General features: G+C 50.4%; 1 protein-coding gene across 2 annotated transcripts; it reads right to left on the bottom strand.

The window, feature by feature from the left end:
• Positions 1-8766: 8766 nt before the first annotated feature.
• Positions 8767-23473, bottom strand: calcrla (calcitonin receptor-like a). Of its 2 annotated transcripts, XR_007965333.1 has the most exons (14): positions 23226-23473; positions 16876-16975; positions 16327-16486; positions 16139-16249; positions 15941-16053; positions 15294-15385; positions 15072-15198; positions 13991-14144; positions 13839-13899; positions 12829-12895; positions 12453-12671; positions 11729-11770; positions 10620-11636; positions 8767-10575 (listed from the first exon to the last, which is right to left on the bottom strand). XR_007965333.1 is itself a non-coding variant. In XM_052082015.1 (13 exons), the coding sequence occupies exons 1-13, from the start codon at positions 23471-23473 to the stop codon at positions 11415-11417; spliced, it is 1716 nt and encodes a 571-aa protein (XP_051937975.1). In that variant the 3' UTR covers positions 8767-11414. The 2 variants fall into 2 exon arrangements, 1 of the variants encoding a protein (XP_051937975.1); XM_052082015.1 differs by having other exon boundaries at positions 8767-11636.
• Positions 23474-24113: the final 640 nt, after the last annotated feature.

Here is a 24113-nt window from a genome sequence, read left to right as displayed (position 1 = left end):
CCACGACGCCTCAGGTCTGCAGACCAGATGCCGTTCGAGACATCGGGAACTAAGCGGAGGCTCAGAGGCGATGGAGTCTTTTCCCGTTGGAACGGGAACTTGGCCAATTCGGTTTGATGCGGCCATTTCAGGTGAATTCTTGCGCTCAAAAGTTGAATTCAAGGAATTGGACCTCCTGATTGTTGGACGTTTTGTCCTGCATCCTGATCATTTCCAAATTGGAGGTCAGCATTCCGGACCGAGCCTGAGAAGCCTTTTATGTGCAATGAAAAGAAAAAACAAACGTGACACAAAGGCACAATGATGTCACAGCGCGCCCTGGTGCGTACGACGCAAGACAACCGTTGCTCATAAAGTTGGAATGTCTTTTCCGCTCGGCCTGCAAATGCGGAGCAGCTGTTCCCCGCGCCGCTTCGACTTGAATGTATGTCACACTGAATGCAAGCGAAGGCGTCCGACTTTCAACTTTGTCGTTTGTGGGCTGCGCTAGATTCCGTTATGTGATATTCGTTTAGCTTTTGGTGCTTGACGTGAACTTGTTTTTTTTGTGTTTGTTGGTTTTGGGAACTAAAGGAGATGCGTGTGTGTGTGTGTGTGTTGCTGTTGAAAGCGAGTTAGTGAGGGAATGCAACAGCAGCGCCCGGCTGAAAGCACAGCAAGCCGAAGACCGTCGCGGTTCGTTTGACTGCGTTTTCCCAGGCTGCGGAGGTCTCGTATGTCCCGGTGAGCCGAGTGCACCGCCGCTGCCCCCTGGAGACGAGGTGACCCGGCTAGTCTCAGCTGCGCAAATAAAAGGAAGCGCTTTCCACGCCGCGTTCCCGCGTTGGAGTTGCCGTGTTCGTGCTTCGCCACCTGTACGCCGAGAGATAAGGGTCAGCCTTTGACAACGTCGGCTTAACGCGTTTGCTTGAAAGGGGATGGAAACGGCAGAAAAAAACAAATCGACTTGAAGAAAGAAATGTCGAAAAAGGCTCTGGGAGTGAAGCGCTAATTGGGATCTTTGGCCGCACGCAGCCCCTTTTGGACATGGCACGGGAGACTGCGGCAAATGTTCAAATGTCATCTTAATCCAGGCAAATAATCTTTGTTGAGGTCGCGGCGAGGTCAGGAAGACGGAGGGGCAGGGGGGTGGGGGGTGGTTGTCTATCTTTAGCGCTCGCTAATGGAATAGCGGTGGAGGGACTTGGATGCGGTCGGGGCCTCGAGGAAGCATTTGCTGGAAATTCAAAAAGAGAACCGGGCTGTCGGAGCAGCGCAAGGGCACGCGCGTGTTTGGAATCGCTTTCTACGCGACGAGAGAAAGAAGACGCTGCTATTTGACATCGAAACCAGCAGTGATGATCACTTTCACTTAGTAAGTCAGGAACTAAGCTAATGCTCAGTCAAACGGCCGCGGGCAGCGAGCGATCGCGGGAGAGAACGAAAAGCAACCCAAAATGAACGTGCAATACTTTATTTGCATGACCCCCCCCCCGAGGCCCCGATGTGGGTTCTTGGCCCGGGCGCACGTTTCCCTCTGCCGTCTTGTCTGTTTTCATCATGGCCACCTGGCGCACAAACGCGCCTCCTTATGTAACGCCGTTGTTGGCCACTGCGCGGCGCTCATCAAGCGTGTCAGCCTTTTGACCCGCCCACTCAGCCTTTCCATCCATGCGCGGTAATACGATCCAAAGCAATACATCCTGATTTAAAGAGTAGCTTTCACAACAGCTGCGGCTGCAACAAAGGAAAAGAAATCAGGCCGCGTGCTGGTGTCGCTCGAGCCTGCCGTGCCGTTGGCTTGAAAAGCAAAAGAGGCCGGCTTCTGACTTTGAGCGCCTCGTCCGCCGCCCTCCTCCGACAGTATGAGGTCTACGAAAGGAAGAAGACAAGCATGCAAGATGGATTCCCGTTTTTTGCCAAAATTTTGAGCCGAAAAAAACGACCATGTACAGTAAGTGTTTTTCGCCGAAAAAAACCTCACCAGGTATAGTAAGGCATTTTTGGCTTAAAAAAACGACCATGTATAGTAAGGCGTTTTTAGCCGAAAAAAACGACCATGTATAGTAAGGCGTTTTTAGCCGAAAAAAAATGACCATGTATAGTAAGGCGTTTTTAGCCGAAAAAAAAACGACCATGTATAGTAAGGCATTTTTAGACGAAATAAAACGACCCAAAAAAATGACCATGTATAGTAAGGCGTTTTTAGCCGAAAAAAACGACCATGTATAGTAAGGCGTTTTTAGCCGAAAAAAACGTCCAAGTATAGTAAGACGTTTTTAGCCGAAATTTTTTGCCCAAAAAAACGACCATGTATAGTAAGGCATTTTTAGACGAAATAAAACGACCCAAAAAAATGACCATGTATAGTAAGGCGTTTTTAGCCGAAAAAAACGACCATGTATAGTAAGGCGTTTTTAGCCGAAAAAAACAACCATGTACAGTAAGACTTTTTTAGCCAAACAAAATGACCATGTATAGTAAGGCGTTTTTAGATGAAAAAAACATCTGTGTATAGTAAGGCGTTTTTAGCTGAAAAAAACCTCCATGTATAGAAAGGCGTTTTTAGCCGAAATTTTTTGCCGACAAAAACGACCATGTATAGTAAGGCGTTTTTAGCCGAAAAAAACGTCCATGTATAGTAAGACGTTTTTAGCCGAAAAAAACCGACTATGTATAGTAAGGCGTTTTTAGACGAAAAAAAACGACCATGTATAGTAAGACGTTTTTAGCCGAATTTTTTTGCAGAAAAAAACAACCATGTATAGTAAGGCGTTTTTAGCCGAAATTTTTTGCCGAAAAAAACAACCATGTATAGTAAGGCGTTTTTGGACAAAAAAACGACCATGTATAGTAAGGCGTTTTTAGATGAAAAAAAACAACCATGTATAGTAAGGCATTTTTAGACGAAAAAAACGACCCAAAAAAAACTGACCATGTGTATAGTAAGGCGTTTTTAGCCGAACAAAACGACCATGTGTAGTAAGGCGTTTTTAGCCGGAAAAAACGTCCATGTATAGTAAGGCATTTTTAGACGAAAAAACGTCCATGTATAGTAAGGCGTTTTTAGTTGAAAAAAAACGACCATGTATAGTAAGGCGTTTTTAGATGAAAAAAACATCCATGTATAGTATAGTAAAGCGTTTTTAGTTGAAAAAAAACCGACCATTTATAGTAAGGCGTTTTTGGACAAAAAAACGACCATGTATAGTAAGGCGTTTTTAGATGAAAAAAACATCCATGTATAGTAAGGCGTTTTTAGTTGAAAAAAAACGACCATGTATAGTAAGGCGTTTTTGGACAAAAAAACGACCATGTATAGTAAGGCGTTTTTAGATGAAAAAAACATCCATGTATAGTAAGGCGTTTTTGGCCGGAAAAAACCCGACCATGTATCGTAAGGCGTTTTTAGCCGAAAAAAACGACCATGTATAGTAAGGCCAATTTTTTTTTGCCAAAATTTTGAGCAAAAAATATATAGTAAGCTGTTTTTCGCTGAACCCCCCCCCCCCCCCCCCACCCACCACCACCAACCTTATCGTAAGGTGATTTTAGCGTCATTGACAGGATTTTTCCTCAGTCATTTCCTTTCAGTGCCAACCACATCCCGCTTTGCAGGTTGCCTTGAGAATACCTGCACTTGTTGCGTTATTCGTCTATGCAGAGAGATGCAAATGAACTGGAGGACAGGTGTGTGGTTGTGGCGTTATGGGGGCACAGTCCAAGACAAAGCAAGGGACTGGTGTTGCGCGCACCCATACGCACACACTGCTCGAATGGCTGCGCCCGCGGGGCAGGAGTGGGGTTACTTTCCATACCGCACTTACAGCTGCCTTTACCACCGCGGTATAAAATGGCAAGCACGTCGGACAGAAATAGCCCCAGAGTGAGACTCCAAAGTGGAAGCGGAGGACGCATAGCAAACACCGGCAATGTCACGAGCGTGCGCAGACGCCGGACCCGAGCGTGGCTGGAAGTCATCCAACCGGGTGAACCGCGAGACCCGATGCCATTCCGTGCAGGAAACGGGATTTCCCCATCAAATGAGCGCCGAGTTCAAACGTCAGCACGATGATCAGAGCTAAGACGGCCAAAGACGTGGAGAAAATGACGGCAAAGCCGTCCCGAATGTGCGACATCTCTGTCATCGGTGACCCACTTGTAACCCTTCCCCAAATCATAACAACATGGCTTCCTTCCTGCGCCGAACTTTTCCTCAGACCGGGTCGCAAGATAACACATGTTGCAGCTGCTGTTGTTGATGACTGGCTTCATAAAAAATAAAAAAAAAAGACAAAAGAAAAAAAAGAAAAGAAAGCAGTATTGTTGAGATCCTTCTTGGTTTGCAAGCCAAAAGTTTGTTTTTTTGGGGGTTCTAAATTTCCCCAGATGGATCCAATAACTCCCCAGATTCCATGCTGCTTGTTTGATATAAAGGTGTACCTCAGGGATCATTACGAAGCCATTTCAGAAACTAGCGATGAAACATTCCCATCCGAACTTGCAATATAGCAAATGGAAATCTTCACGTCGCTCGCCGTCCCAACCTCGGCCCCAAATGGATTTTGTGCACCGATCTCGTTTGTCGTGTATTTCAAATGAACTTTCAAACATGGGTCGCGTCTTGTCTTTACCGAAGCATATGACGACTCGGGCTTACGGGTTTCACGTGGCTTTTGGCGCACTTGATGGCGAAACTGGGGACGAACATGACCCCGTGTCGAAAAACAAACGAGTCTCTGGGCACCGAGCTCTTCCGTTTCAGGAAATGAGTGCTGCAGAGCCGAAGCTTTCCAGAACCCCCCCAAACTTTCCAATTCTTTCGTCACCATTGGAATCCATTCTCAAAATGCAGATTTAGCGTTACGCTGGCTCGGCTTGAAATAGAAGTCAGGCCGAAGAGATTTGCAGCCATTTGTGTCGTTGCCATTCCTTTTGTTTCCTTCACCGATTCATCCATCCGAGGTGGGATTGTTTTATCCAGATGCAAAAAATAGCTCGGAATGGTTCGAGGCGTTCTGTGGCACGATATTAATACATCTGGTCGCGTAAACAAATCTTCAGGCCTTCAGGATCCGGTGCGGTGCCCTTTTGTTCTTCATATTGTGCGGCGCGTAACGTGTTCCTAGGCCCTCCTCGACCCCGAACGCTTGACAGGAAGCGGCGTGACAAAAGGTTCGGCAAACGGATGCCGGGAGGCGCTCAGCTGTTCCGCAAGGCTCAAGTTCAGCAGCCGGCCGCGTGTGCCGTTGCGTGCGGACGCTGCAGTTGCGATGGACCGGCCCGCGTAGGCGGCCGCGCTTCCGTCTGGGATTCGTTTGTTCGGAATGCTCTTCGATCACAGGCCGGACATTTCCCCTTGCAGGAGTGGGTGACAAACTGGCTGGTGAAAATGTCCTCCCGGTCAGGTTACACGCCGTCTTCATCAGAAAGCGCTTCGCACCGTTGGCTCGTTCGCCGACTGATGACGCGCATCTGGGGGTTCAGAATTTTGCTCAAGGCCGCAAAGCCGCCCCACCCCGGCGTAGAGTTTGTGTGTACAATGCAAAATGGAACGCGAACAAAACTACAGGTTGGCAACTTGGAGGACAGCCAATAGCTACTTTCCTAACTGAGGAGTTGACAACACTAGGCGGCCCACAAAAACGATCGGCCCCGCAAAATGATCTAAGCACGGTGAACCAAACAACACATTTCCAGGTAATTGGTTAAATCTGAGGGGCCAAAAAGGGGCTGCTGCCCTTTTTCCTGGCATTCTCGTCCCCTCACTTGACGCCATTCAAGTCATTTTGTGAAGGTGAAAACATTGACCGGCGACAACTCTCATTTGAGGCTAATCGGGTTTGCTAATTGGATTATCGATGGCAGGGATCTCCGCTCAACTCGATGACTTGGGGAGCCGGCCAGGAAGACGGCCGCCACCGCGACTTCCTTCCTCTCTCTGTGGGCTGGGCCCTTTTGACTGCAACCGTGATCGATGGGACTGGAGCGACCGGCTGAGCAGATGTCGACTGAGGGTCGTCGCTGGCATGCTGCAGTCCAACTTTTGCCGGTTTCGTGGCGCTCCGATGCAAATGAAACAAAGTTCCATCCATCCATTTTCTCATCCGCTACTCCTTGCGGGCGTGCTCCCAGCTTTTTTGGGACAACAGGCCCTGAATGCATATATGTGCAGTGTAACCTCAGAAATAAGACCACCTATGTTACTGCTCAAGGTGGTCTTATTTTCGGGGTGGTCTGATTTCTGAAGTGGCATGCAGTAATGATAATGCAGAAGTAATGTGGCTCACATGCAACAATATACTGTAGCGTCATGTACACACAATGAGTAATAAATGATGGATTGTACATGCAACTGTATTGTACACAAAAGAAATTTAAGCATTTGAATAGTCTATGTATGTATAAGGCAAGAGAAAAAAAACTACATATCACCGCTGGCCCGCTCTCCTGACAGCTTAGCGCCTCCAATGTTGTGCCTTGTTTTGAAACGATCCAGCCAACCGTTGGACGCTTTAAAGACTTCGTCCTTTTTAAGCTCCTTGGCGTATTCTCGTGCCTGTTCCTGGATCATCTGTCCGCTGATAGGGATATTCTGGCTGCGCGCTTTCTGAAACCATCGCCAAGTTAGCTCGTCCACGTCGTCCTATTCACTTCGGTAGCACAGGAGCTCCCGTTTCTTCTTCAAAATGGTTTGGATTTGAGTTTTTCCAACTCCAAACCGCTCAGCCAATGTTCGCTGGCTCGATCCTGGCTGCTCACTGGCTCGAATAACTTCAATTTTCTGTTGTAGGGTCAAATCAATTCTCTTCTTGCTTGCTGCCATTTTCACACCTGGTCGCAATTATGAGGCGATAGCTTCCTGGGACCGGATATCGCGGTCGCAATTCTGAATTCCGGGGTGGTCTCATTTCTAGGGTTTCAATACAATACAATACATAGGCGTTCTATTTGGGACTGTACAAAACCGGTCGTATTTTTAAGGTGGTCGTTTAAATGAGGTGGTCGCATAACGGGGTTTCACTGTACTGTATATGGATATACTATAACGCAAATGATGACGTCGCCGGGAGTGGAGAAGAGTCCCCGCCCCCCCCCCCCCCACCCGCAGCCTGTGTTGACTCGACACGTAGGTGGCTGCTGCTTTTTATATCATCTCTCCAAATGTTGTTTTGTGCGAGTCGACCGTCACTTGAAGTGGGCTCAGAGGTCATGTGACTCACTGTTGTGATGACTCATCCGTGCCGACCGGCGTTGCGAGCGCACAGGACAAAAGAGCTCGGCCTCCGAGTTGACTCCTATTTTTAGAGCGCCGACCCTCCGTCCTCGAGCGAGCGCAACGCTCGCACTTTAGCTCGCTGATTGGAAGATGGACGGCGGGCGTTTTGAGTTAGAGAGCTGTCTGTGACATGCCTGAAATACCCCAAGGATCAACAATTAGTGGACATTTCGCCTTCCTTATTCCATCTTGGGGGTGGGGGGGGGCGGTCTCCGCAAGGGTGGATTGCACCATAGCGACGAGATAGAGATAGCGACGTTGAGTGGAAAGACGGTATTTTCTGTCACGGATGCCAGGCTGGTCCTTTTTGTCAAGAGGATTTCTGAAAGCTTTCAAAGAAGACGTGATGGAATTTTCCCCAGTGGGTCCTTCGAACGGCTCCCTGGACTGGGAAGCTTGGAGCTCGTTCTGCGGAGGGGAGGGGGGGGGGCTATCTTCCAATGGAATGTTTGGAAGCTGGGCGACCGTTGACTTTGCTCGCGTGTTTTTCTTCCAATGCACTCTGGATGACAGAGCGCTTTGAGTTCGGTTTGGGCGGAGAAGCTCCAGCAAACGTTGAAAATCTCCAAGACAATTGCAGGAAGACGTCCGAGCGGCCGTCGGAGCCTCTTAGTCATTAGCCGAGCCGAGCCGAGCCGGCCAGACGTTTCCTCCAATGATAGCGGCGGCTCGCCTTGACGTTTTGTTTTGACGCGCCGAACGCCGGGCTCCGTCAACAGGCCGCCTCTTCCCCGACGGGAAGCTTTTGAGGCTACGCCGCCTTGAGTGGCTCCCTGGTGCTGACGGAGAGAGATGATTCGTCACACCTCGCCAAGGTTTGAAGGAGCGGCCGCAAGCCTCGACCGACATCTGGCAACTTTGGCAGAATGTTGAAGGAAAATCAGGATTCTTCATCCGTTCGGCAAACATACACGTTTATGGATCCGAGTCGCTCAGGTGCCCGAGCAATCCAAAGGGGGGGGGGGGAGATGCTGGTGTTGCGGTTCCTTGGGCGACCTCAAGCGCTTTTTCACGGAAACCCGCGATTGCTTTTTTGCGTGCGGAACAAGTGCAAGTGATTGGAACCCCCTAAACTGTAATTGTGAATGTAATTGTGGTTTCAGCCAACATTTTCCATGACTTGCTTCACGGGCGTGGGACAGAAAAGCCGCACGGACATTTCTATTCCCAAAGAACAACAGGAAACATCTTCATTGACCCCTTTTCACCAGGCCCCCCGCCCCCAACTACTCCTTGGGCCTCTTCCCTCCCAGCCGCATTGCTTAACAGCGAGATAAGGGTCAGAGGAAATTCCGCATGGGGACGAAGCGGTGGCGGGAGGCTCTGTTGGAGGTGCGTGAACAGCTGAACCCCGGAAAGCAGCTTCAACTATGACGACCTTTCGTTGCCTTGCACTTGGGAGCGGAGAGTACGTAAACTCGTAAATTGCTTCCAAAAGGATGAAAAAAAGTCACGTGGAGCAAAGACTGTGTGCAAGAGTGCCAAAGAACGACAAGAAGAAACATCTCTTGGAGTTGACCTTTTATTCGGTCAGTGTAAGAAAGTGGTGCCGCGTGATATTCCTTCACAATAAAGTCAAGAAGCGAGACAAAATCTTCATTGCTAATTCTGCTCGGAACAACAAACACGTCGTGTGCTATACAGTTCAGTGGAATCGGAATTAAAAAAAAAAAAAAACACACTGTGGATGCAAATCTACATTTTTTTGTCACGTCACAGAATTCGCCGCCAGTTACATTCAAAAAGCAGAATGGCCTCCTCACTTCAAGTCCAATACAGTACAGTATACCCCCCCCACCCCCCCCCAAAAAAAATGTACGACAGACCGGATGGTTCCAAATGCTTTTTTTTCTCGCCATCATATCAGAAGAGTCGCCGGGACATCGTAACCCCTTTGTCGTGTCATATAAAAGCGCGATATGTAGCCCCAAATTGACTAAACATCTAGCGACCAATGAATTGTCATCCTTTGGGCAGCACAGGTCAAAAACTCGTTTTTGTTTTCATTGAACACTTGAAGCATGACTCTTTTGTTTTCGAATCGTGTCCAAAATAATACATTAAAATCTCTCTTGCGGTGAAAGTTTGGGATAAGTGACAGGTGTGAAACTCAAGGTCCAGGGTGGGGGTGCCAGATTATTTTTCAAGCGAGTCGTTTTGTACCGATCGGGGTACAAAATGAGTGCAAAAGCTCAATGGTATTCATTGACATGATAATTTGAAATCTTTTTTCAGCGAGATTCAAAGCAAGTTGACAGATATGATTTGCTTTTGCGGGCCACACAAAATGACGCTGCGGGCTCCGATCTGGCCCTCGGGCCTCCACTTGGACACCCGTGACTTTGAGGATGTTGCCCGAGAAAATGGCGGCCCACGGAGAAGCGGCGAGAGGCCCTCCGTTCAACATGCGAAGGCCGTGGCAAAAGCACGCGGCGGGTGCCCTCGTCCCATCGCACTCGCCGCTGCCTGCAAGACTTCACTTGGAAATACCGCAAGTGTAAACCACAAACACACGAAAACACACACATATCCGCGCTTCCATAGAATATGAACGCTCGCTTTTCTTCTTTCTTGTACGACGTCAAATATAAAAGGACATTCTGCGATCCAAAAGTCACGTGTATGGCAAGCTATTTACAAGCGCCTCTTTCATCATACGGCGCCCCAGTGCGGCCTTCGACAAAAGAATCACAAACTTTTGTCTCATTCCAACATGGCGACTTCCTGCGAGCGTGCATGAGCGCGTGAATTCAGTGGCACATTTTTGTCCCTCTCCGGTCATCAAACCGAGATGACGAGGCAAGCGTTGCTTTGCGCGCAAAACTTTGGCGATGAGCATCGGTCCCTAGCCGACCTTCAACATGACCGCTACTTCGGCTTCTGAGCCAATACTCGTGACAAAATCCGGCCGCTTCGTAAGCGTCGATGCTGAAGAAGGTAGGCCGTATACCGTCGAAAATGAGAAAGCTTATCGACAGCGCAAATAAATACAGTAATGCTATTTGTATCGACAAGAATAACCGGGGATAAATTAACATGAATATATTGATATCATACGAATATATTATGACATGGAACATCTGTTCCGTGCGGTGCGCGGGAAAGCAAAAGAAGAGCCAAATGGTGAATCCTTGAAATGACACCACAAAACGACACCCAAAATGGCAGCGTCACACCAAAAGGGCCGACTTTCTCTTCGGTTTCATGGATGGGACAATGAGACTTTTTCTCTGCATCTTGTTCGGGGAGAAATTCCTCATGGGAAAATGAAGCTTGAAATTTGCTTCATGAAGCAGTTGTTGGCATTTATGACCAAGCTTGAAATTTGCTTCATGAAGCAGTTGTTGGCATTTTTGACCACGCGAGATGGCACGCTCTCTTCACTTTCCATTTCTTCTTTACTTAAAGCAACAGTGCCATGAAGAGGAGTCTGAAATAAAATACAACAGCCTGTTCATGAAGCAAAGTTGAAGCTTCACTTTCCCCTCTCTACTAGAAATGCCCACTCCATCGGTCCTATGTCGTCAGGGGATTTTTTTTTTCTTTCTATTTTTTGGAGTTGTGTGCGATATGCTCCACTTTCTGTGGCAGTAAATTGTTGAGCTCGCACCGTGGAATATGTCTGCTGCAGGCAACAAATGGCGCCCAGCCCATCTGTCCAATTGGGCAGGCGAATTCCCTCGTAGGAGTTTGTCACAGGACGAGCCGAGAAATTTCTCTCATGCACGGCAAAATGGCCGACTTCCTGTTCCATCTCCCGCAAGGGCTCTTGAGTCTTTGACACGTGTCGTTGATGATGGACACGCGCAGCCAATTTCACGCCGATTCGTGAAACTGATGTCAGGGGTTTTGGTTTTTTACTCTTGCAACAACACAAGATGAGCGATTTGTCGGAAGAAGTCGATTCAACAGCGAGGACCTTCGCACTGGAGGCAGGCAAAGGTTTGGCACTATCCAGGTCAAAAGCATTCACGGCCATCGATGCAATGTCAGCCAAGGCTTTGTGGAAATGACATGACTGTAAATGGGCCCGGGAGCGGCGAGTAGAATGTCGGGGTTTTCCTCCCCCCCCCCTCCCTTCATCTCCGAACAAGGTCCCGTCTCAGCGGTCGCAGGCGAGGCGCCGTCAGAGCCGCAGCGGCAAGACGCGTGGCGGTCAGGCAAAGGTGTTTTCTGACCTGAGGACGGCGGCGTCGGCGTCGTGGCTTCCTTTGCCGTTCATGTAATCCGAGTGGCCGTCGATGCTGTAGCAGCCTTGCACCTCGGTGATGGACGAAGCCGTGTAGGAGGCCGAGCGCAGGGCGTCCGAGTGGTTTCCCACGCTGCTGCTGAACTGCAGGTTGTACTGGTTCCAGTGCCGCCGTAGAACCGCTTGGACCTTGCCGGACAAATGCGGTAAGGAATCGGTTTGGTGAATTTTTTTTTTTTGGTGATATTCGGTAGGATACAAGAAAAGGGGTCAACTCTTACTTCTCCGTTGAAAAAGCAGAAGATGGTGGCGACCAGCAGACCCTGAAACACAAACAAACGAAAAGGCCATGAGAGGACCGGTAGGATAAACACAACGTCGGCCGCGATAACAATCGAGATCTCCGGCAGAGACTTTGTTTAGGCCATTAAGCTTCTTGCATACGAGGCGCTTCCTGCACCGCCCCGACCGTCCTGGAAACGCTCGAGGCGATCAGATAACGAGTCGGCCCGGAGCCCGCCGACTTCGACGCTTCTCGGCTCGCGTAATTTCGACCTTCCTTCCTGCTGCCCATGACAGAAACAAAGGACATGCTCGACGTGTACTTTGAGCCCAAAGTACGATCGGCAAATGCAAAGGCGAAAATAAATAAATAAAGAAGCTTTCGCAAACGAGGTCGGGTCGCGTGACCCCCGCCTATTTTCGGTTTTAGAGGAGACTCTACTGTGCGGTTCTCCAACCCAAGGCCCGCGGGCCACATCTGGCCCGCAGCGTCATATGATGCGACCCACAAAAGCAAATTACAACGTGTGCATCAAGTTTACGTTTCTTGCTAAAATAGCATCAGACTACGATGCGGCCCTCGAAAGAAACGAGTTTGCCGCCTCTGCTCTACGGCCATGCAACACAGTGCAGAGAAATCCACGGCATTCGAGCAAAAGACGTTTGAAGAAGCCAAGAGCGACGCAAAGCCTTTCTCTTGCGGGCTCTCTTCAGCGCTCTCACCTGGTAGTGCATCAGGATGTGCATGACGTAGTCGTAGATCTCCGAGGAGACCCGCCCGTCGGGCTTGTAGGGAAGCAGGACGTATTGGATGCCCAGAAGCGGAACCAGGATGAGGGTGGCCCTCACCGCCTTCATGTAGAGGCTGGACTCGGCTTGGTGGGTCACCTTGAGCTTGGTGATGAGCACTCTCACGATGTTCAGCAGAAAGAACAAATTGACCTGGGGGAGCAAAAGCCCGCTCCGCCAGCGTCAGTCGCCGGCCGATTCGGACCGCTCGGCCCCATCAAATCAATAATACGCATCCGTTTGGGTGGACGGATCACTTGTTGTTGTCTGCGGTTTTGCGATCGAGACGATTAATCGACGAGGTCCTTACCAGGAGAGCGGCGCAGATGGGACCGTGGATGATATAGAGGAGTGATGTTTTGGAGCTGATCCAACAGCTAATGTGCACAAGACACACACAACAAGGGAAGGGGAAGCATCATTCACAATTGGCGCGGCGGGCGGCGTGCGAAGCCGCCCGGCATGTCGTCGGCTTTGAGGCAAATGCGATTTCGCGAGATGCTTCGAAGGAGGAGCATTTTTTTTTCATGGCTGTTATAAAAATAGGCAAGAGCCCCGAGGTTAAAAAACAGAAGACAAAAAAAAAAAAACCTCTGACTATTCATTCATTCATTCATTCATCTTCCGAGCCGCTTGATCCTCACTAGGGTCGCGGGGGGTGCTGGAGCCTATCCCAGCTGTCTCCGGGCAGTAGGCGGGGGACACCCTGAATCGGTTGCCAGCCAATCGCAGGGCACACAGAGACGAACAACCATTCGCACTCACACTCACACCTAGGGACAATTTCGAGTGTTCAATCAGCCTGCCACGCATGTTTTTGGAATGTGGGAGGAAACCGGAGCACCCGGAGAAAACCCACGCAGGCCCGGGGAGAACATGCAAACTCCACACAGGGAGGCCGGAGCTGGAATCGAACCCGGTACCTCTGCACTGTGAAGCCCACGTGCTAACCACTGGACTACCGGGCCGCCCCCTCCGACTATCCGTCTGTTTTATTTGTTTTGTTTTTCAATGGCCATTTGGGATCCCGAAGACAACCCCCCCACCCCCCTCCCAACCCAATGGGAAAATGTATTTTAGACACATCCGCCGCTATCTCAGGGCACTTTGGTGGACTGTTACAGCTCATCAGCGGTGCCAGGGGAAAGGCTCCGGTTTGAGCGAATGAATCCAAAAAGCAGCGCCTTGTTTTCTCTGGTCAATTTATCCACGTCGGCGACGTATCGTGACGGGCAGAATAGCGGCGATGCTATTTCATTTTCATCTCACGCAAAGCACAAATTGTGCAGCTACGAAAGAAACCAAAGCTTCCTCCCTTACTTGTCGTTGTAGTAGTAACTTCTGGCAATGGCGTGGATGGAAGTGGGAATAAGAGGGAAACCTGGGGGGGCAGGAGGGGGGAGGACAACAGTTGTTGCAGTAGCAGTTTCAGCAGCAGGCGACGAGGCAAAAAAGCGTGCGCGGCGACGTACCCCAGCCCAGCAGATAGTACCACATGAGGTGTTGCTTCTCGGCAAACACGGCCACCACGATGAGCGTGTGCAGATAAATGCCCTCGCACAGCATCCAGAAGTAATTGCAACCGAAGAGGTAGAGATGAATGAACAGGGACACTTTGCAGCTCGTCTGACGGGAGAAAAGCAAACGCCGCGCAAACCACGTCATTCTCTTTGGGAGTCTTTGCGCAAAAAAAGGCTCCGGCGTGAAGAACGCGGCGAGTACAGCTTGGATTCTAAATATCGGGATTCCAAATCTCGCTCGCTCTCTCAGCAGTGTCTTGGGAAGGAATCTGGGCCAAGTCCACTCAAGCGACTGCCGGAATCCGAAAGCGAGCAAAGCCGCGTTGTACGCCGGTGTGGGCTTGCTGCCGAAGTGCAGCCCCCGCCAGTGAAAATCCGGCGGCTTCCTGCTCATGAAGACGGTCTCCAAAAGGCACCGCAAAAAGTCGCAAGATTTATCGCGAGCCACTTGTGGGCCAGGTGGGGAGACGTGGTCTCTCCGCCGCATATGCCTGAAACACCTCACCGAGGAGGCAGATGCCCGAGCCACCTCATCTAACGAGGTGGATGAGGAGCGGCTCCCCTCCGCACTCTATCACGCCTTCACGTTTTGACGCTTCGCAATATTCACGATTTTATTCGACATCATTTTATCGGAAACGGTGACGATGGTCGATCGTTGTAACGTATGCATTCGTCATGTCCCTCGAGGAACGTTGTAACCAGGTTTGACTGCTTTGTCACAACACCCTTGCTCTGCCCCCCCCCTTCTCCTCCGTTGTCAAGGTAACAAAAGTTGACTTTCACATGAGATGGAACCGCCCCCATCCCCTGAGTGCGACATGAGCATGCAGGCTGGACCGGAATTCATAAAATGGAAAAGTCGTTTTGCAAAAAGACACCCTGGATTTGTTTTCCATCGTGTAAACATTGCGTAATAAGCCATCTTGAAATACGGCGCCCACATAGAGCACAGTTGCTGAGGGGGTGGTGGGGGGGGAATGTGACGCAAACGCCCGTTTGAAGATAACCGTGAGTGCCGCGTTTCACTCACCGGATTCCTCTGCACCAGTTCCTGGTTGTTCGCCACAGCCGTCAACCAAATGATGGTGATGACGGAGTTGAGGACAAAGGAGAAGAAGAGGTTTTTGTGAAGCGTGATCCTCTGGCAACTCAGACTCCTGCGGGGGAGTGCACAAAAAAAAAAGAAAGGGGTTTCGGTTCATTCCATGCGCGCGGCGGTTGAGTCCGAAGAACCGAAGAAACGATGACACACTTGAAGTGGAAGAAGATCCCGAGAGAGACAAAGAGGGAGGTCAGGGAGAGCCCGTGTCCGATGAGAGCCAAGTAGAAAAGATTCATCGCCGTCTGCAAGGGGGGGGGAGGGAGGCAAAACGGTTACTTTCAACGCGACCCGCCGACATTCAAATGGATTCGGATATTATATTCACCCGCGAAAAACAAAACAAAGCTTTTGTTTTCTTTCGAGACGCCTTTCACAAAAAAACCCCAAAAACCTGAAGAAACGGCTTTTGCTCGCAAAATAAATCATGACACGCATTGGGAATGTTACTCATCCATTGCATCGCTGGAGCGGGATATCTGCGGGATGAACTACATCATGACCTTTCCTCACACCCGGGGACGGTGTCTTAAGCTCGTCCGACTTGCAACGCGTCGGATTTTCCTCCCTCGCAATCAATCAATGTGACGAGGCGAGACTGGCCCTAATCTTTCTCTTCCACTCAAAAGCTGTGCCAAATGAATGTCCACACCCGAATTTCACAAACGAGCTCTTCCATGACATGACTACCCGTTGAAAAACGCCCCCGAGGACACGTTACATGGGTGGTCCTGGACCCATAAGATGGCGGACCTTTGCAATCGAGTGGATTTTGGATCGATTTTTTTTGTCCTGCCTACCACTCTTCCTTCGCTGGTGTGTTCATTGCAGCGCGTGTAGTTGGTCCACGTGCGGTTGCTCTCTGGGTGCAGGAACCACTGGCCGCTGTCGGTGCAAATCTTTGTCACCATCTCTGCAGACAAAAAGAGGAAACCACATCACTATCTGCCCCTCCTCAGTGTCCATGGAACCAGAAGAAAAAAACGCCGACGACTAACCGGAAGGATCAAAATCCTGGAAGTAGTCCGGGCAGTGCTGCTCCGAAATGACGCCAGCCTTGGTGTCATCCCAACACAACCAGCCGTCCCAAGTGCGGTTGCAGGTGGGCTCTGAAAATCACAAGGGAAGACGAAAAAAGCCGAGGTTGGGCTCCGCGCCGTCCCTCGGTTGGAAAACGGCCGGTTACCTTGTTGGTCGGAAGGGTTGTCCTTCATGATCTTTTGGTAGCACTCAAACTGGGCCGTGACGATCTTGTTCCTGGTGTGTCCCATGTCGTGGTACACGTTGGTCGGCTGCTGCTGCTGCTGCTGACTTTCGTTGACCTCCAGACTTGCCGTCACGCGTACCTGCAAGGAGATGAAAGCGCGGCGCGCGTTCCGGCGCTGGATGAGGGACACGCACGACAATGACCGGGAATAATTCCATGCGCATCCGCGTGAGGCCGGGCTGTCGTCGGGTCTGCTTTGATCCGGTCCAAGTCAAGCCGGGTCCACTCGGTCCGAGCCGCCAGTACATTTGATTCATCGGATGTGGCGGAAATTAGCGCGGCGCTAGCAAACGGGCAGCTCGACGCGCAGCAAAGATGACGCTATTTGCCGCACGAGAGCAGTTCCTCTCCCAGGCGACGTGGAAGACGAAGCCGTCGCGCATGCATTGACGATTCAAGGAAGCCGTTCAATCGTTTGAAGACGTCGCACCCGAGTGATGAAACGGAAAGCGTGAAAAATTGCCCTACCGCCGTGAGAGCGCACAGGAGCACCAGGGCCGCCAGGCCCTTCTTCCCGACGCTCGCCTCCTTCCTGTCGGCCATATTGAACGATTTAACAGCCGCCGACCTGGAAGAGAAGATCGCAAATTCAAAAATTGAGCTAAAAAAAAACGTACGGACCATTTGGGAAGAGGCCAAGTTTAAAACGGGAGACTTCCAGCAGCCACGCGTTGCATATTTCTTTTAGCGACACAAAGAAACATGTCGATGGGAGTCTTGTTCTATAAAGTTGTCAACATCAAACAACAGCGATTCGACGCTTGCTAGCAGTTGATCATTTCGTTGCATCGCTTTTGCAAGACGTTCCAATGAGAATAATTGGAAAGCAAATATGGTTGCGCACCGCCGTGTCCAAACTGTGGCTCAGGGGGCCATTTGTGGCCCGTCATCTATGAACTATGAAATGATTTCTCCCAAACGAGTCAACATTTTTCTCCATCAAACTGCTGCGAGGAAAGACAATTCATTCATTTTTACAAACAAAATGCTTTCCTCATTTGTCTCCGTGCCAGCCAAGGTCCTAATTGATCTCAAATCCACAGCGATGCAACACTGCCTCCGCTGGCAACCGTTTGTCATGACGGTGGTTTCCATTTGCTCTCAGCTTCACACTTGATTGTTGTTCTAACACACACACACACACACACACACGGGCTTGGCTGGTTTCATTTGATGTCTCATCACACCTGCAACTCAACCCAAATCTTTTTTTGAATCGGGAGAATAATCCACGTTTCAAATGTCAAAGGCTTCACGCTGAGCCGTTGAGCTTTTTATCTGACGTGGTCAGACCGAAATGTTTTCCAAATGCCGCAAAAAAAAAGGACTCGGCCTCATCGTTCCAAAACTTTTGAACGGGGAATTTCGCTCTCGGGCGCGGGATGTCGTCATTTCCGAAGGACCAAAATGGATTCTTCATGAAAGCGGATTCCAGAATTGAACTCCGGCAAACCAGCCCCTCCCGGTTGCAATTCACTTGAGTCAAGTCAAAGTCCACCAAAACATCACTCGAGAGACGATGCGAGCGCACAAAAGCGCAAATAGAGCGGCGGGATTCGATCCAAACAAAAGATGAGTGTCCTCAATTCAAACAAAGGCAAATCCCACGCACGCCGAGCGAAGCCCCGAAAAGTCCGAGAGCCGCGCTCGTACCAGAACGTTGATCTTTCGGGGTCAAGTAAAGCCAAGCGCGACGCGCCGGCAACCGCGGGCCCGCCGCGCTGGATTTTGGATCTCAAGTGACGAAACCGCTTTGAAGCAACGGCAAGGAACAGTCAGGGATATGGTAAGGAAACCATCGCAAGGTTTTGGGGTGGCTTGACTTCCAAGTACAAGTTGAGCTTGGAACTCGATCTCGTCTTCTCTGAAATGGCAACGGGTGCCGGGCCGGCCGTCGGGCGCAGCGCGTTTTGAAGCTCGCCTTTCCCTCCCGATTTCCAGGACAAAGAGATCAACGAGCAATTGGGAAAAACTCACAACACGCGGCGGAAAAGCGAAAGAGGAAGGATCGGCTCGGAAACAGCTTCCCCTCCGAGCGTTTCCTCTCCGCCAAACATACCAAATATAGCGAGCGGACTGTTCCCCCGGGGTCGGCCGCACATGTGCTCGTCCCTCCCGCATGCCTGCGAAAAGGCTAAACAAACGAAAAGTATATCGGCATCCGCCGCGTTCCAAACGCCACGAGGACACGTGAGAACGGAGCCGCCAGATGCCTCGGGGAAACAAAAGCCTTCCCGAGCAGATGCGAGAGCCACGCCTCCTTCAACCGTCCGACGGCCCGTCAAAGATGGCGGCCATGCGATCGATCGTGGAGCAAACTTGCTCGAGCACGCGTTCCCAACGTGCACGCCACCGTGGAAAGACAAGAGCGGAAAGTCCGCACCGGGGGTCTGCGGCGCTGACGGGAAAAGCCGCGGGATCGGGCGGCGCCGGGTGATAAATCTTCTCTCTGGAGGAGAGGGGGTCCCCCAAGAAACCGTTTGATTCCTCCCCCAAAACGAGATGGAATTGCAATCACGTTTTTCACATCAACCGTGAACACTTTAACCACGTCAAAAAGTCAGCACAAAATTACGAGTGGGCGGCATTTAATCGCAGGCGATCGCTCGCCAAGGACGATCGCTCGCCAAGGACGATCGCTCGCCAAGGACGATTTTTCAGCGGACGCCACTTCGCGCTTCAAGTTTTCACCTGAACATCGAGCGAGAGGACGTCATCGGATTTGGACGGCGCTAAAATTTTGCCACCTGTCGGATTTTAGCCCGTTGGGTGGAAATGGCATCGGACACCAAATGGGCGTGGCCGGAAGGAAGTCCTGATCTAGCGATCGCAATCATTTGTCGCTGGATATCGCAAAGCCTTAACAGGTGCGCCAGTTCTAAATTGTTGCCAAAACTTCTCAGTGCCGTGGATGATTTCTCTCTTTGAATGAGACCGTCGCGGTCGTCGCGCCGCGTGATGTCACCGGGGTGCACGTTTCCCGGCCCGTAGTTCCGCAGTCCGTATCGAGAGTTGACTTTGGAGGGCTTAAGAGTCCCAGGATTTTTCAAGGGCCAAGGGATCCTGTTCCCGGGGCCCCCCTCGTCTGCGCAAGGGAAAAATTATACAAACGGCTTGATAAAAATACGCCGGTTAAAAATAAACCCGGCCCCATCGCGCGCTGCACCCGCAAAGTGGCTCGTCGCGCGGATAGAAGATGGCTTGAAGTGGTTTTAGGCCGTCCTGGCCGTGTTGAAAACGGCGTCACGCATCACCGGATGTCGTAAGCGCTCAGGGGTGTGTGATCGCAACTTGCGCAGTGCTTCTAAACCTCCTTGGAGGTGTGCAACCCAACCACTTCAAATGCAGACTCATTCAACCCTTCAGGAGCGAAAACTAAAAATGTTTTCACAAACTCAAGACATAAAATTAAACGCATTCATTAAAACCTGAAAAAAAATCAACCACGTTTCAAGACATAAGGATACTTTTTTTTTTTAATTCTGCACAAAATGAAGCGTGCATGACGTCCTGTCCCGACAGTCGCACGTTGACTACGGAGCGAACTCAATTTCCCGCAGCATTACTTGGACAAGCGATGTCATGTGATCACCTGCTGCCACCATCCAGATTTCTCTCTTATTTTTATTCTCATTCAAAGTTTGTTTTGTGTACAAAAATCTCCGATTTGGCAAAGAATGTCAATCTGGAGTGCCGGGAGAAGCATTTTCAACCAATGCTGATCTTGCACTGAAGATGCTGCAAAGGGAACGGCTCGATCTCGGGAGGTCGTTTGCTTGAAAAATAGATTTTTGGTCAAAACAGGGTTACCCCCCCAACCCCCTCTCTGTTTTAGGCCATGCACAACCCTCCCATTCCACATTCATATGGAATTAAGTCAAAAAGAAGAACAGGCCGGCTTCCTATCTGTTGATTCCATCCACCCGGTTTGGGCTTCATTATCAGCCGTTTGTCTCCGGGCTCTGAACATTTCCTGGAAGCCAAAACAAACACCCTCATCCACTCCCCCCTCGGAATGTTCCAGCTCAAACGGGACCAAAAAAAAAAAAAAAAAGAAAAGAGAAGTTCCCCCCGAAAAGCGTGCGAGGTAACACCAAGCCGTTATTGAACCCGATTTCTCTCAAGCCATCCAATGTGATTGGGAATCCGTCCCAATATAGATGGGGCTGTGGGGGGGTGGTGCGGGGGGCTGTTTGTTCAGCTTCAAACCAATTCAAAGCAGTCCCTTTGAGCCAGGCATGTCTCGCCCATCGAGGCGTGAAAATCATATTTTTACACTGGGCTACCTTAGCTAATTGGGACCCCAACTGAGACTGCAGACAGGGTTTTTCGCTCCCACCCCCCTGCATTCTAATGACCGTCAATTCTCTGCAAAGGTTAGCGATTGCTGGCCTGGTCCAGTGCCAGTCTCCCAAAACTTTCAATTTCGACTTGCCGGCAGTCTGCTGCAAAAACTAAAGAAATAATTGGGCCGGCTATACTTTACGTTACATTTTGCGAACCGAAGGCAAAACGAGCTGGACGCCACCCAGCCACAAAGCAATATTTGCATCCAAGCAGCACCGCAAGTTCCCTTTTCGGAGGACAGATGCATTGGGGGCAGGCGAGGGGGGGTGGGGGGGGGGTACATTTTTTTTTTTCTATGTGCTCTCTCTGCCAGGTGACCCCTCCCACGCCGTAAATCAGGAAGCCCGTGTCAAAGCCGGCTGCTTTGTTTAGCTCTCACAAACACAGAACACTCGGAGAGAGTTCACGGCCCCTTTCCACAAAGCCCCACTTGCCCGTGACGCACCTTGCGTGCCCGAATTCAAACACGGATGAGTGGAAATATTCACCTCAACGACTTGCACAAGCGCAATCTCTCTCTCTCTCTCTCTCTCCGTCTCTCTCTCACATTAAAGAGTAAGACTTGCGTGCTCGCTCTTACGAGTAGCAGTCAAGAAGGTGAGCGGCGGCATTCTGGAGCAACTGGGGACCCTTCGTGGAGGATTGGCTGACTCCAAAGTCAAGTCCGAAAACAAACGATTGTTAAAAAAAGTTGCTTAATGTTAGGCTGGGCGGCCCGGTAGTCCAGTGGTTAGCACGTGGGCTTCACAGTGCAGAGGTACCGGGTTCGATTCCAGCTCCGGCCTCCCTGTGCGTGGGTTTTCTCCGGGTGCTCCGGTTTCCTCCCACATTCCAAAAATATGCATGGCAGGCTGATTGAACACTCTAAATTGTCCCGAGGTGTGAGTGTGAGTGCGAATGGTTGTTCGTTTCTGTGTGCCCTGCGATTGGCTGGCAACCGATACAGGGCCTACTGCCCGAAGACGGCTGGGATAGGCTCCAGCAGCCCCCGCGACCCTAGTGAGGATCAAGCGGCTCGGAAGATGAATGAATGTTAGGCTGCCTCGAATGAAAGACGCTTGGACTTGAAAAGGGTTTGACGGTCCCGTTTAAGAGCCGACGTCAAGAGCGTTGGCTGAAGATAAGAGCCAGGGGGGCCCCAAGTCGGCAGGATGGGATGTGCGAGGGCCACTGGGGCCAAACACCAACACATTGAAATTCAAGAAATTTGTCGCCATCCACGTCTTGATTCCCTCCAGACAGGATCAAAAATTTGAAAGCCAAAGGGAGCAGAAGCCCCGAAGTCGTCGTCCTTGCCATCTTTTCCCTTCGCACGCGTGTTGCGGGCCGCCGAGTTGCAAACGTGCAGCTTATGTAACGGCGCAGCCGGGTTAGCAAAGCGCGACCCAAAAAAGCCATCAAAGCCGGCTGAGCTCCGTCACTCGCTGACATTCGGCTTCAGCGGCCCTCCGCGAAAAAACAGCCGAGCTGCACGTTATATTTTTGTCTTATTGCCTGGTTACTGCACCTGCGGAAAACAATGTTGCCATTCCTGCACGTCGTTTTTTTTATATTTCAAGAAATTGTCATTTTTGACCTGGGGTAAACCACGTTGCTTGTAACCGATGTGATAAACAAAACCGAGTTATTCAACGACACCACTGAAGATAATGAAAAAAAAACAGACATTCACGATCATTATTCATTTCACTATTTCCAACATACAGTACAAAAAAAAACTTAAAAAAAATAAAAACAATCCAAATAAGAAGCATTCACGTCCGTCAATTGACTTTTCCCTCCCAACACTTGAGTCCATTCAATATCAGCAAATTGCTTCTTTCAGACTTTGAGCCAAGTCATAAGACTCCACAAGGTGACTTGAACTTCTTTTGGTCTTCACACGCTCGTTGTTTTCCTCGCGGATCAGCCAACGCGACGTGAGAGAAACGATGCGCTCCATCACATTTCCGAGCGGATCTTTCATCTGGTTTATAAAAAACGCAGCCCCCCCCCCCCCCCCTCTGAACGGGGCGCGCGTTCTAACCCCGAAACGAGCAGTCTCGCGATATCGCCATCAAATCCCAGCCCCCAAAGTAAGCACGAAGGCAACATCGAGCATGCAGGCAAGCGCAATACGGCGTTGGCCATTTGTGAGCCACCCACCCAGTGCGCATGTCGAGACTCGGTATGAAAAGCGGAATGCCTGGACGAGTGCGAAGCCCAGCTGCGCGTTGCCATGTTGTCATTAGACGTTGGCGTGATTGCTAATGGATGGAGGGCCCGGCGCGGCGCGGCAGGCGGACGTGCTGGCCAGCCGGCCGGCTGGTGCCGTCCTTGCATTACGCATCAACACGCACGGCTGAGCAAACTGCAACGACGCGCGTTCCATTCCGCTCTGCATCACTGCGATGCTCCTGCCGCCGCCGCTGCACGATCGCGCGCGCGCACGCACGCACGCCGCTCGCTCACTCACTCCAGCGCTGCCTTACCGGGAACGTTCCGTCCGAAGAGAATCCCGTTGGAAGTCCAAGGCGTCCGGCTTTTGGGTGCAGTCCAGGCAAGAGAGAGGGGAGATGCGGACCCTCGCTGAGCGCCGCAGAGTAGAAGAAGACTGCCTGCCTGTCGTCGTCGCCGCTGTCAGGTTGGCGTTGGGACTCAACCCACCGCTTCCTGTGACGTCACAGCTAGCCCGCAGCTGCCGCGTACTCACGGCGTGAACGCGCACTCGTGTGCTCATTCATAAATAACGCGCACGCTTTGCCGTGCTTTTTCCATTAAAGAAGACGGTCAAACGTTTGAAAATATTTACATATAGAGCAGCTTGCTAGCTAGCTAGCTAGCTAGCTAGAGAGGGAGAGAAAGCGATAGATCGCTAGCCAGACAGAAATTGGTAGATTGTAAGCTTATCTTCAATTATTATTTTCATTTTATAGTTGAGCATTATATTATTTTGCGTTACAGTTCCCTAGGTTATATTCCGTTTAATAATTGCTTAAACAAGTTTATCTTGATATTGTCTGATTGGTTGAAGGAAACCAGGAAGTTCGTTCGGAGGTGCAGGCGCTGGAAAAATTTTTAAAAAAAGGATTCCATCTCTTTTTTTGCCCGTTCTTAAAGTAGCGCTATCCACTACAAATCTACCAAGCCCTCAACTTACAAGATCATGCAATGAAGCGCTGCCTGTGTTCATTCGCTCGAGTAATCACATTTTCGGGGTCCTCGGCGTGCCTGCAAATTAATTTTTATTTTTATTTTTTTTGCAAACGGGCGCACCTGGGTGGCCATGTATGTAACCTACTTGACAAATCATTTGGGCGATTTGATATGTTTGAACTGATCAGCACTTTGAGTTGTATTTTTTATGTATGAAAAGGGCT

This window comes from Hippocampus zosterae, chromosome 12, assembly GCF_025434085.1.
Source record: "Hippocampus zosterae strain Florida chromosome 12, ASM2543408v3, whole genome shotgun sequence".
NCBI classification, from domain to species: domain Eukaryota; kingdom Metazoa; phylum Chordata; class Actinopteri; order Syngnathiformes; family Syngnathidae; genus Hippocampus; species Hippocampus zosterae.
Note: the sequence above shows the minus strand (reverse complement) of the source record. Positions and strands in the feature narration are given on the sequence as shown.

Excerpts from the sequence above, each read along its gene's own strand:
- calcrla (XM_052082015.1), bottom strand. The coding sequence starts at position 23,473 with ATGAGCACACGAGTGCGCGTTCACGCCGTGAGTACGCGGCAGCTGCGG. Across the intron at positions 16,487-16,875 it reads TCCTGTGCGCTCTCACGGCG|GTACGCGTGACGGCAAGTCT; the intron begins GTAGGGCAATTT and ends ATCTCCTTGCAG. Across the intron at positions 12,672-12,828 it reads CCATCTGCGCCGCTCTCCTG|GTCAATTTGTTCTTTCTGCT; the intron begins GTAAGGACCTCG and ends TTGCTCCCCCAG.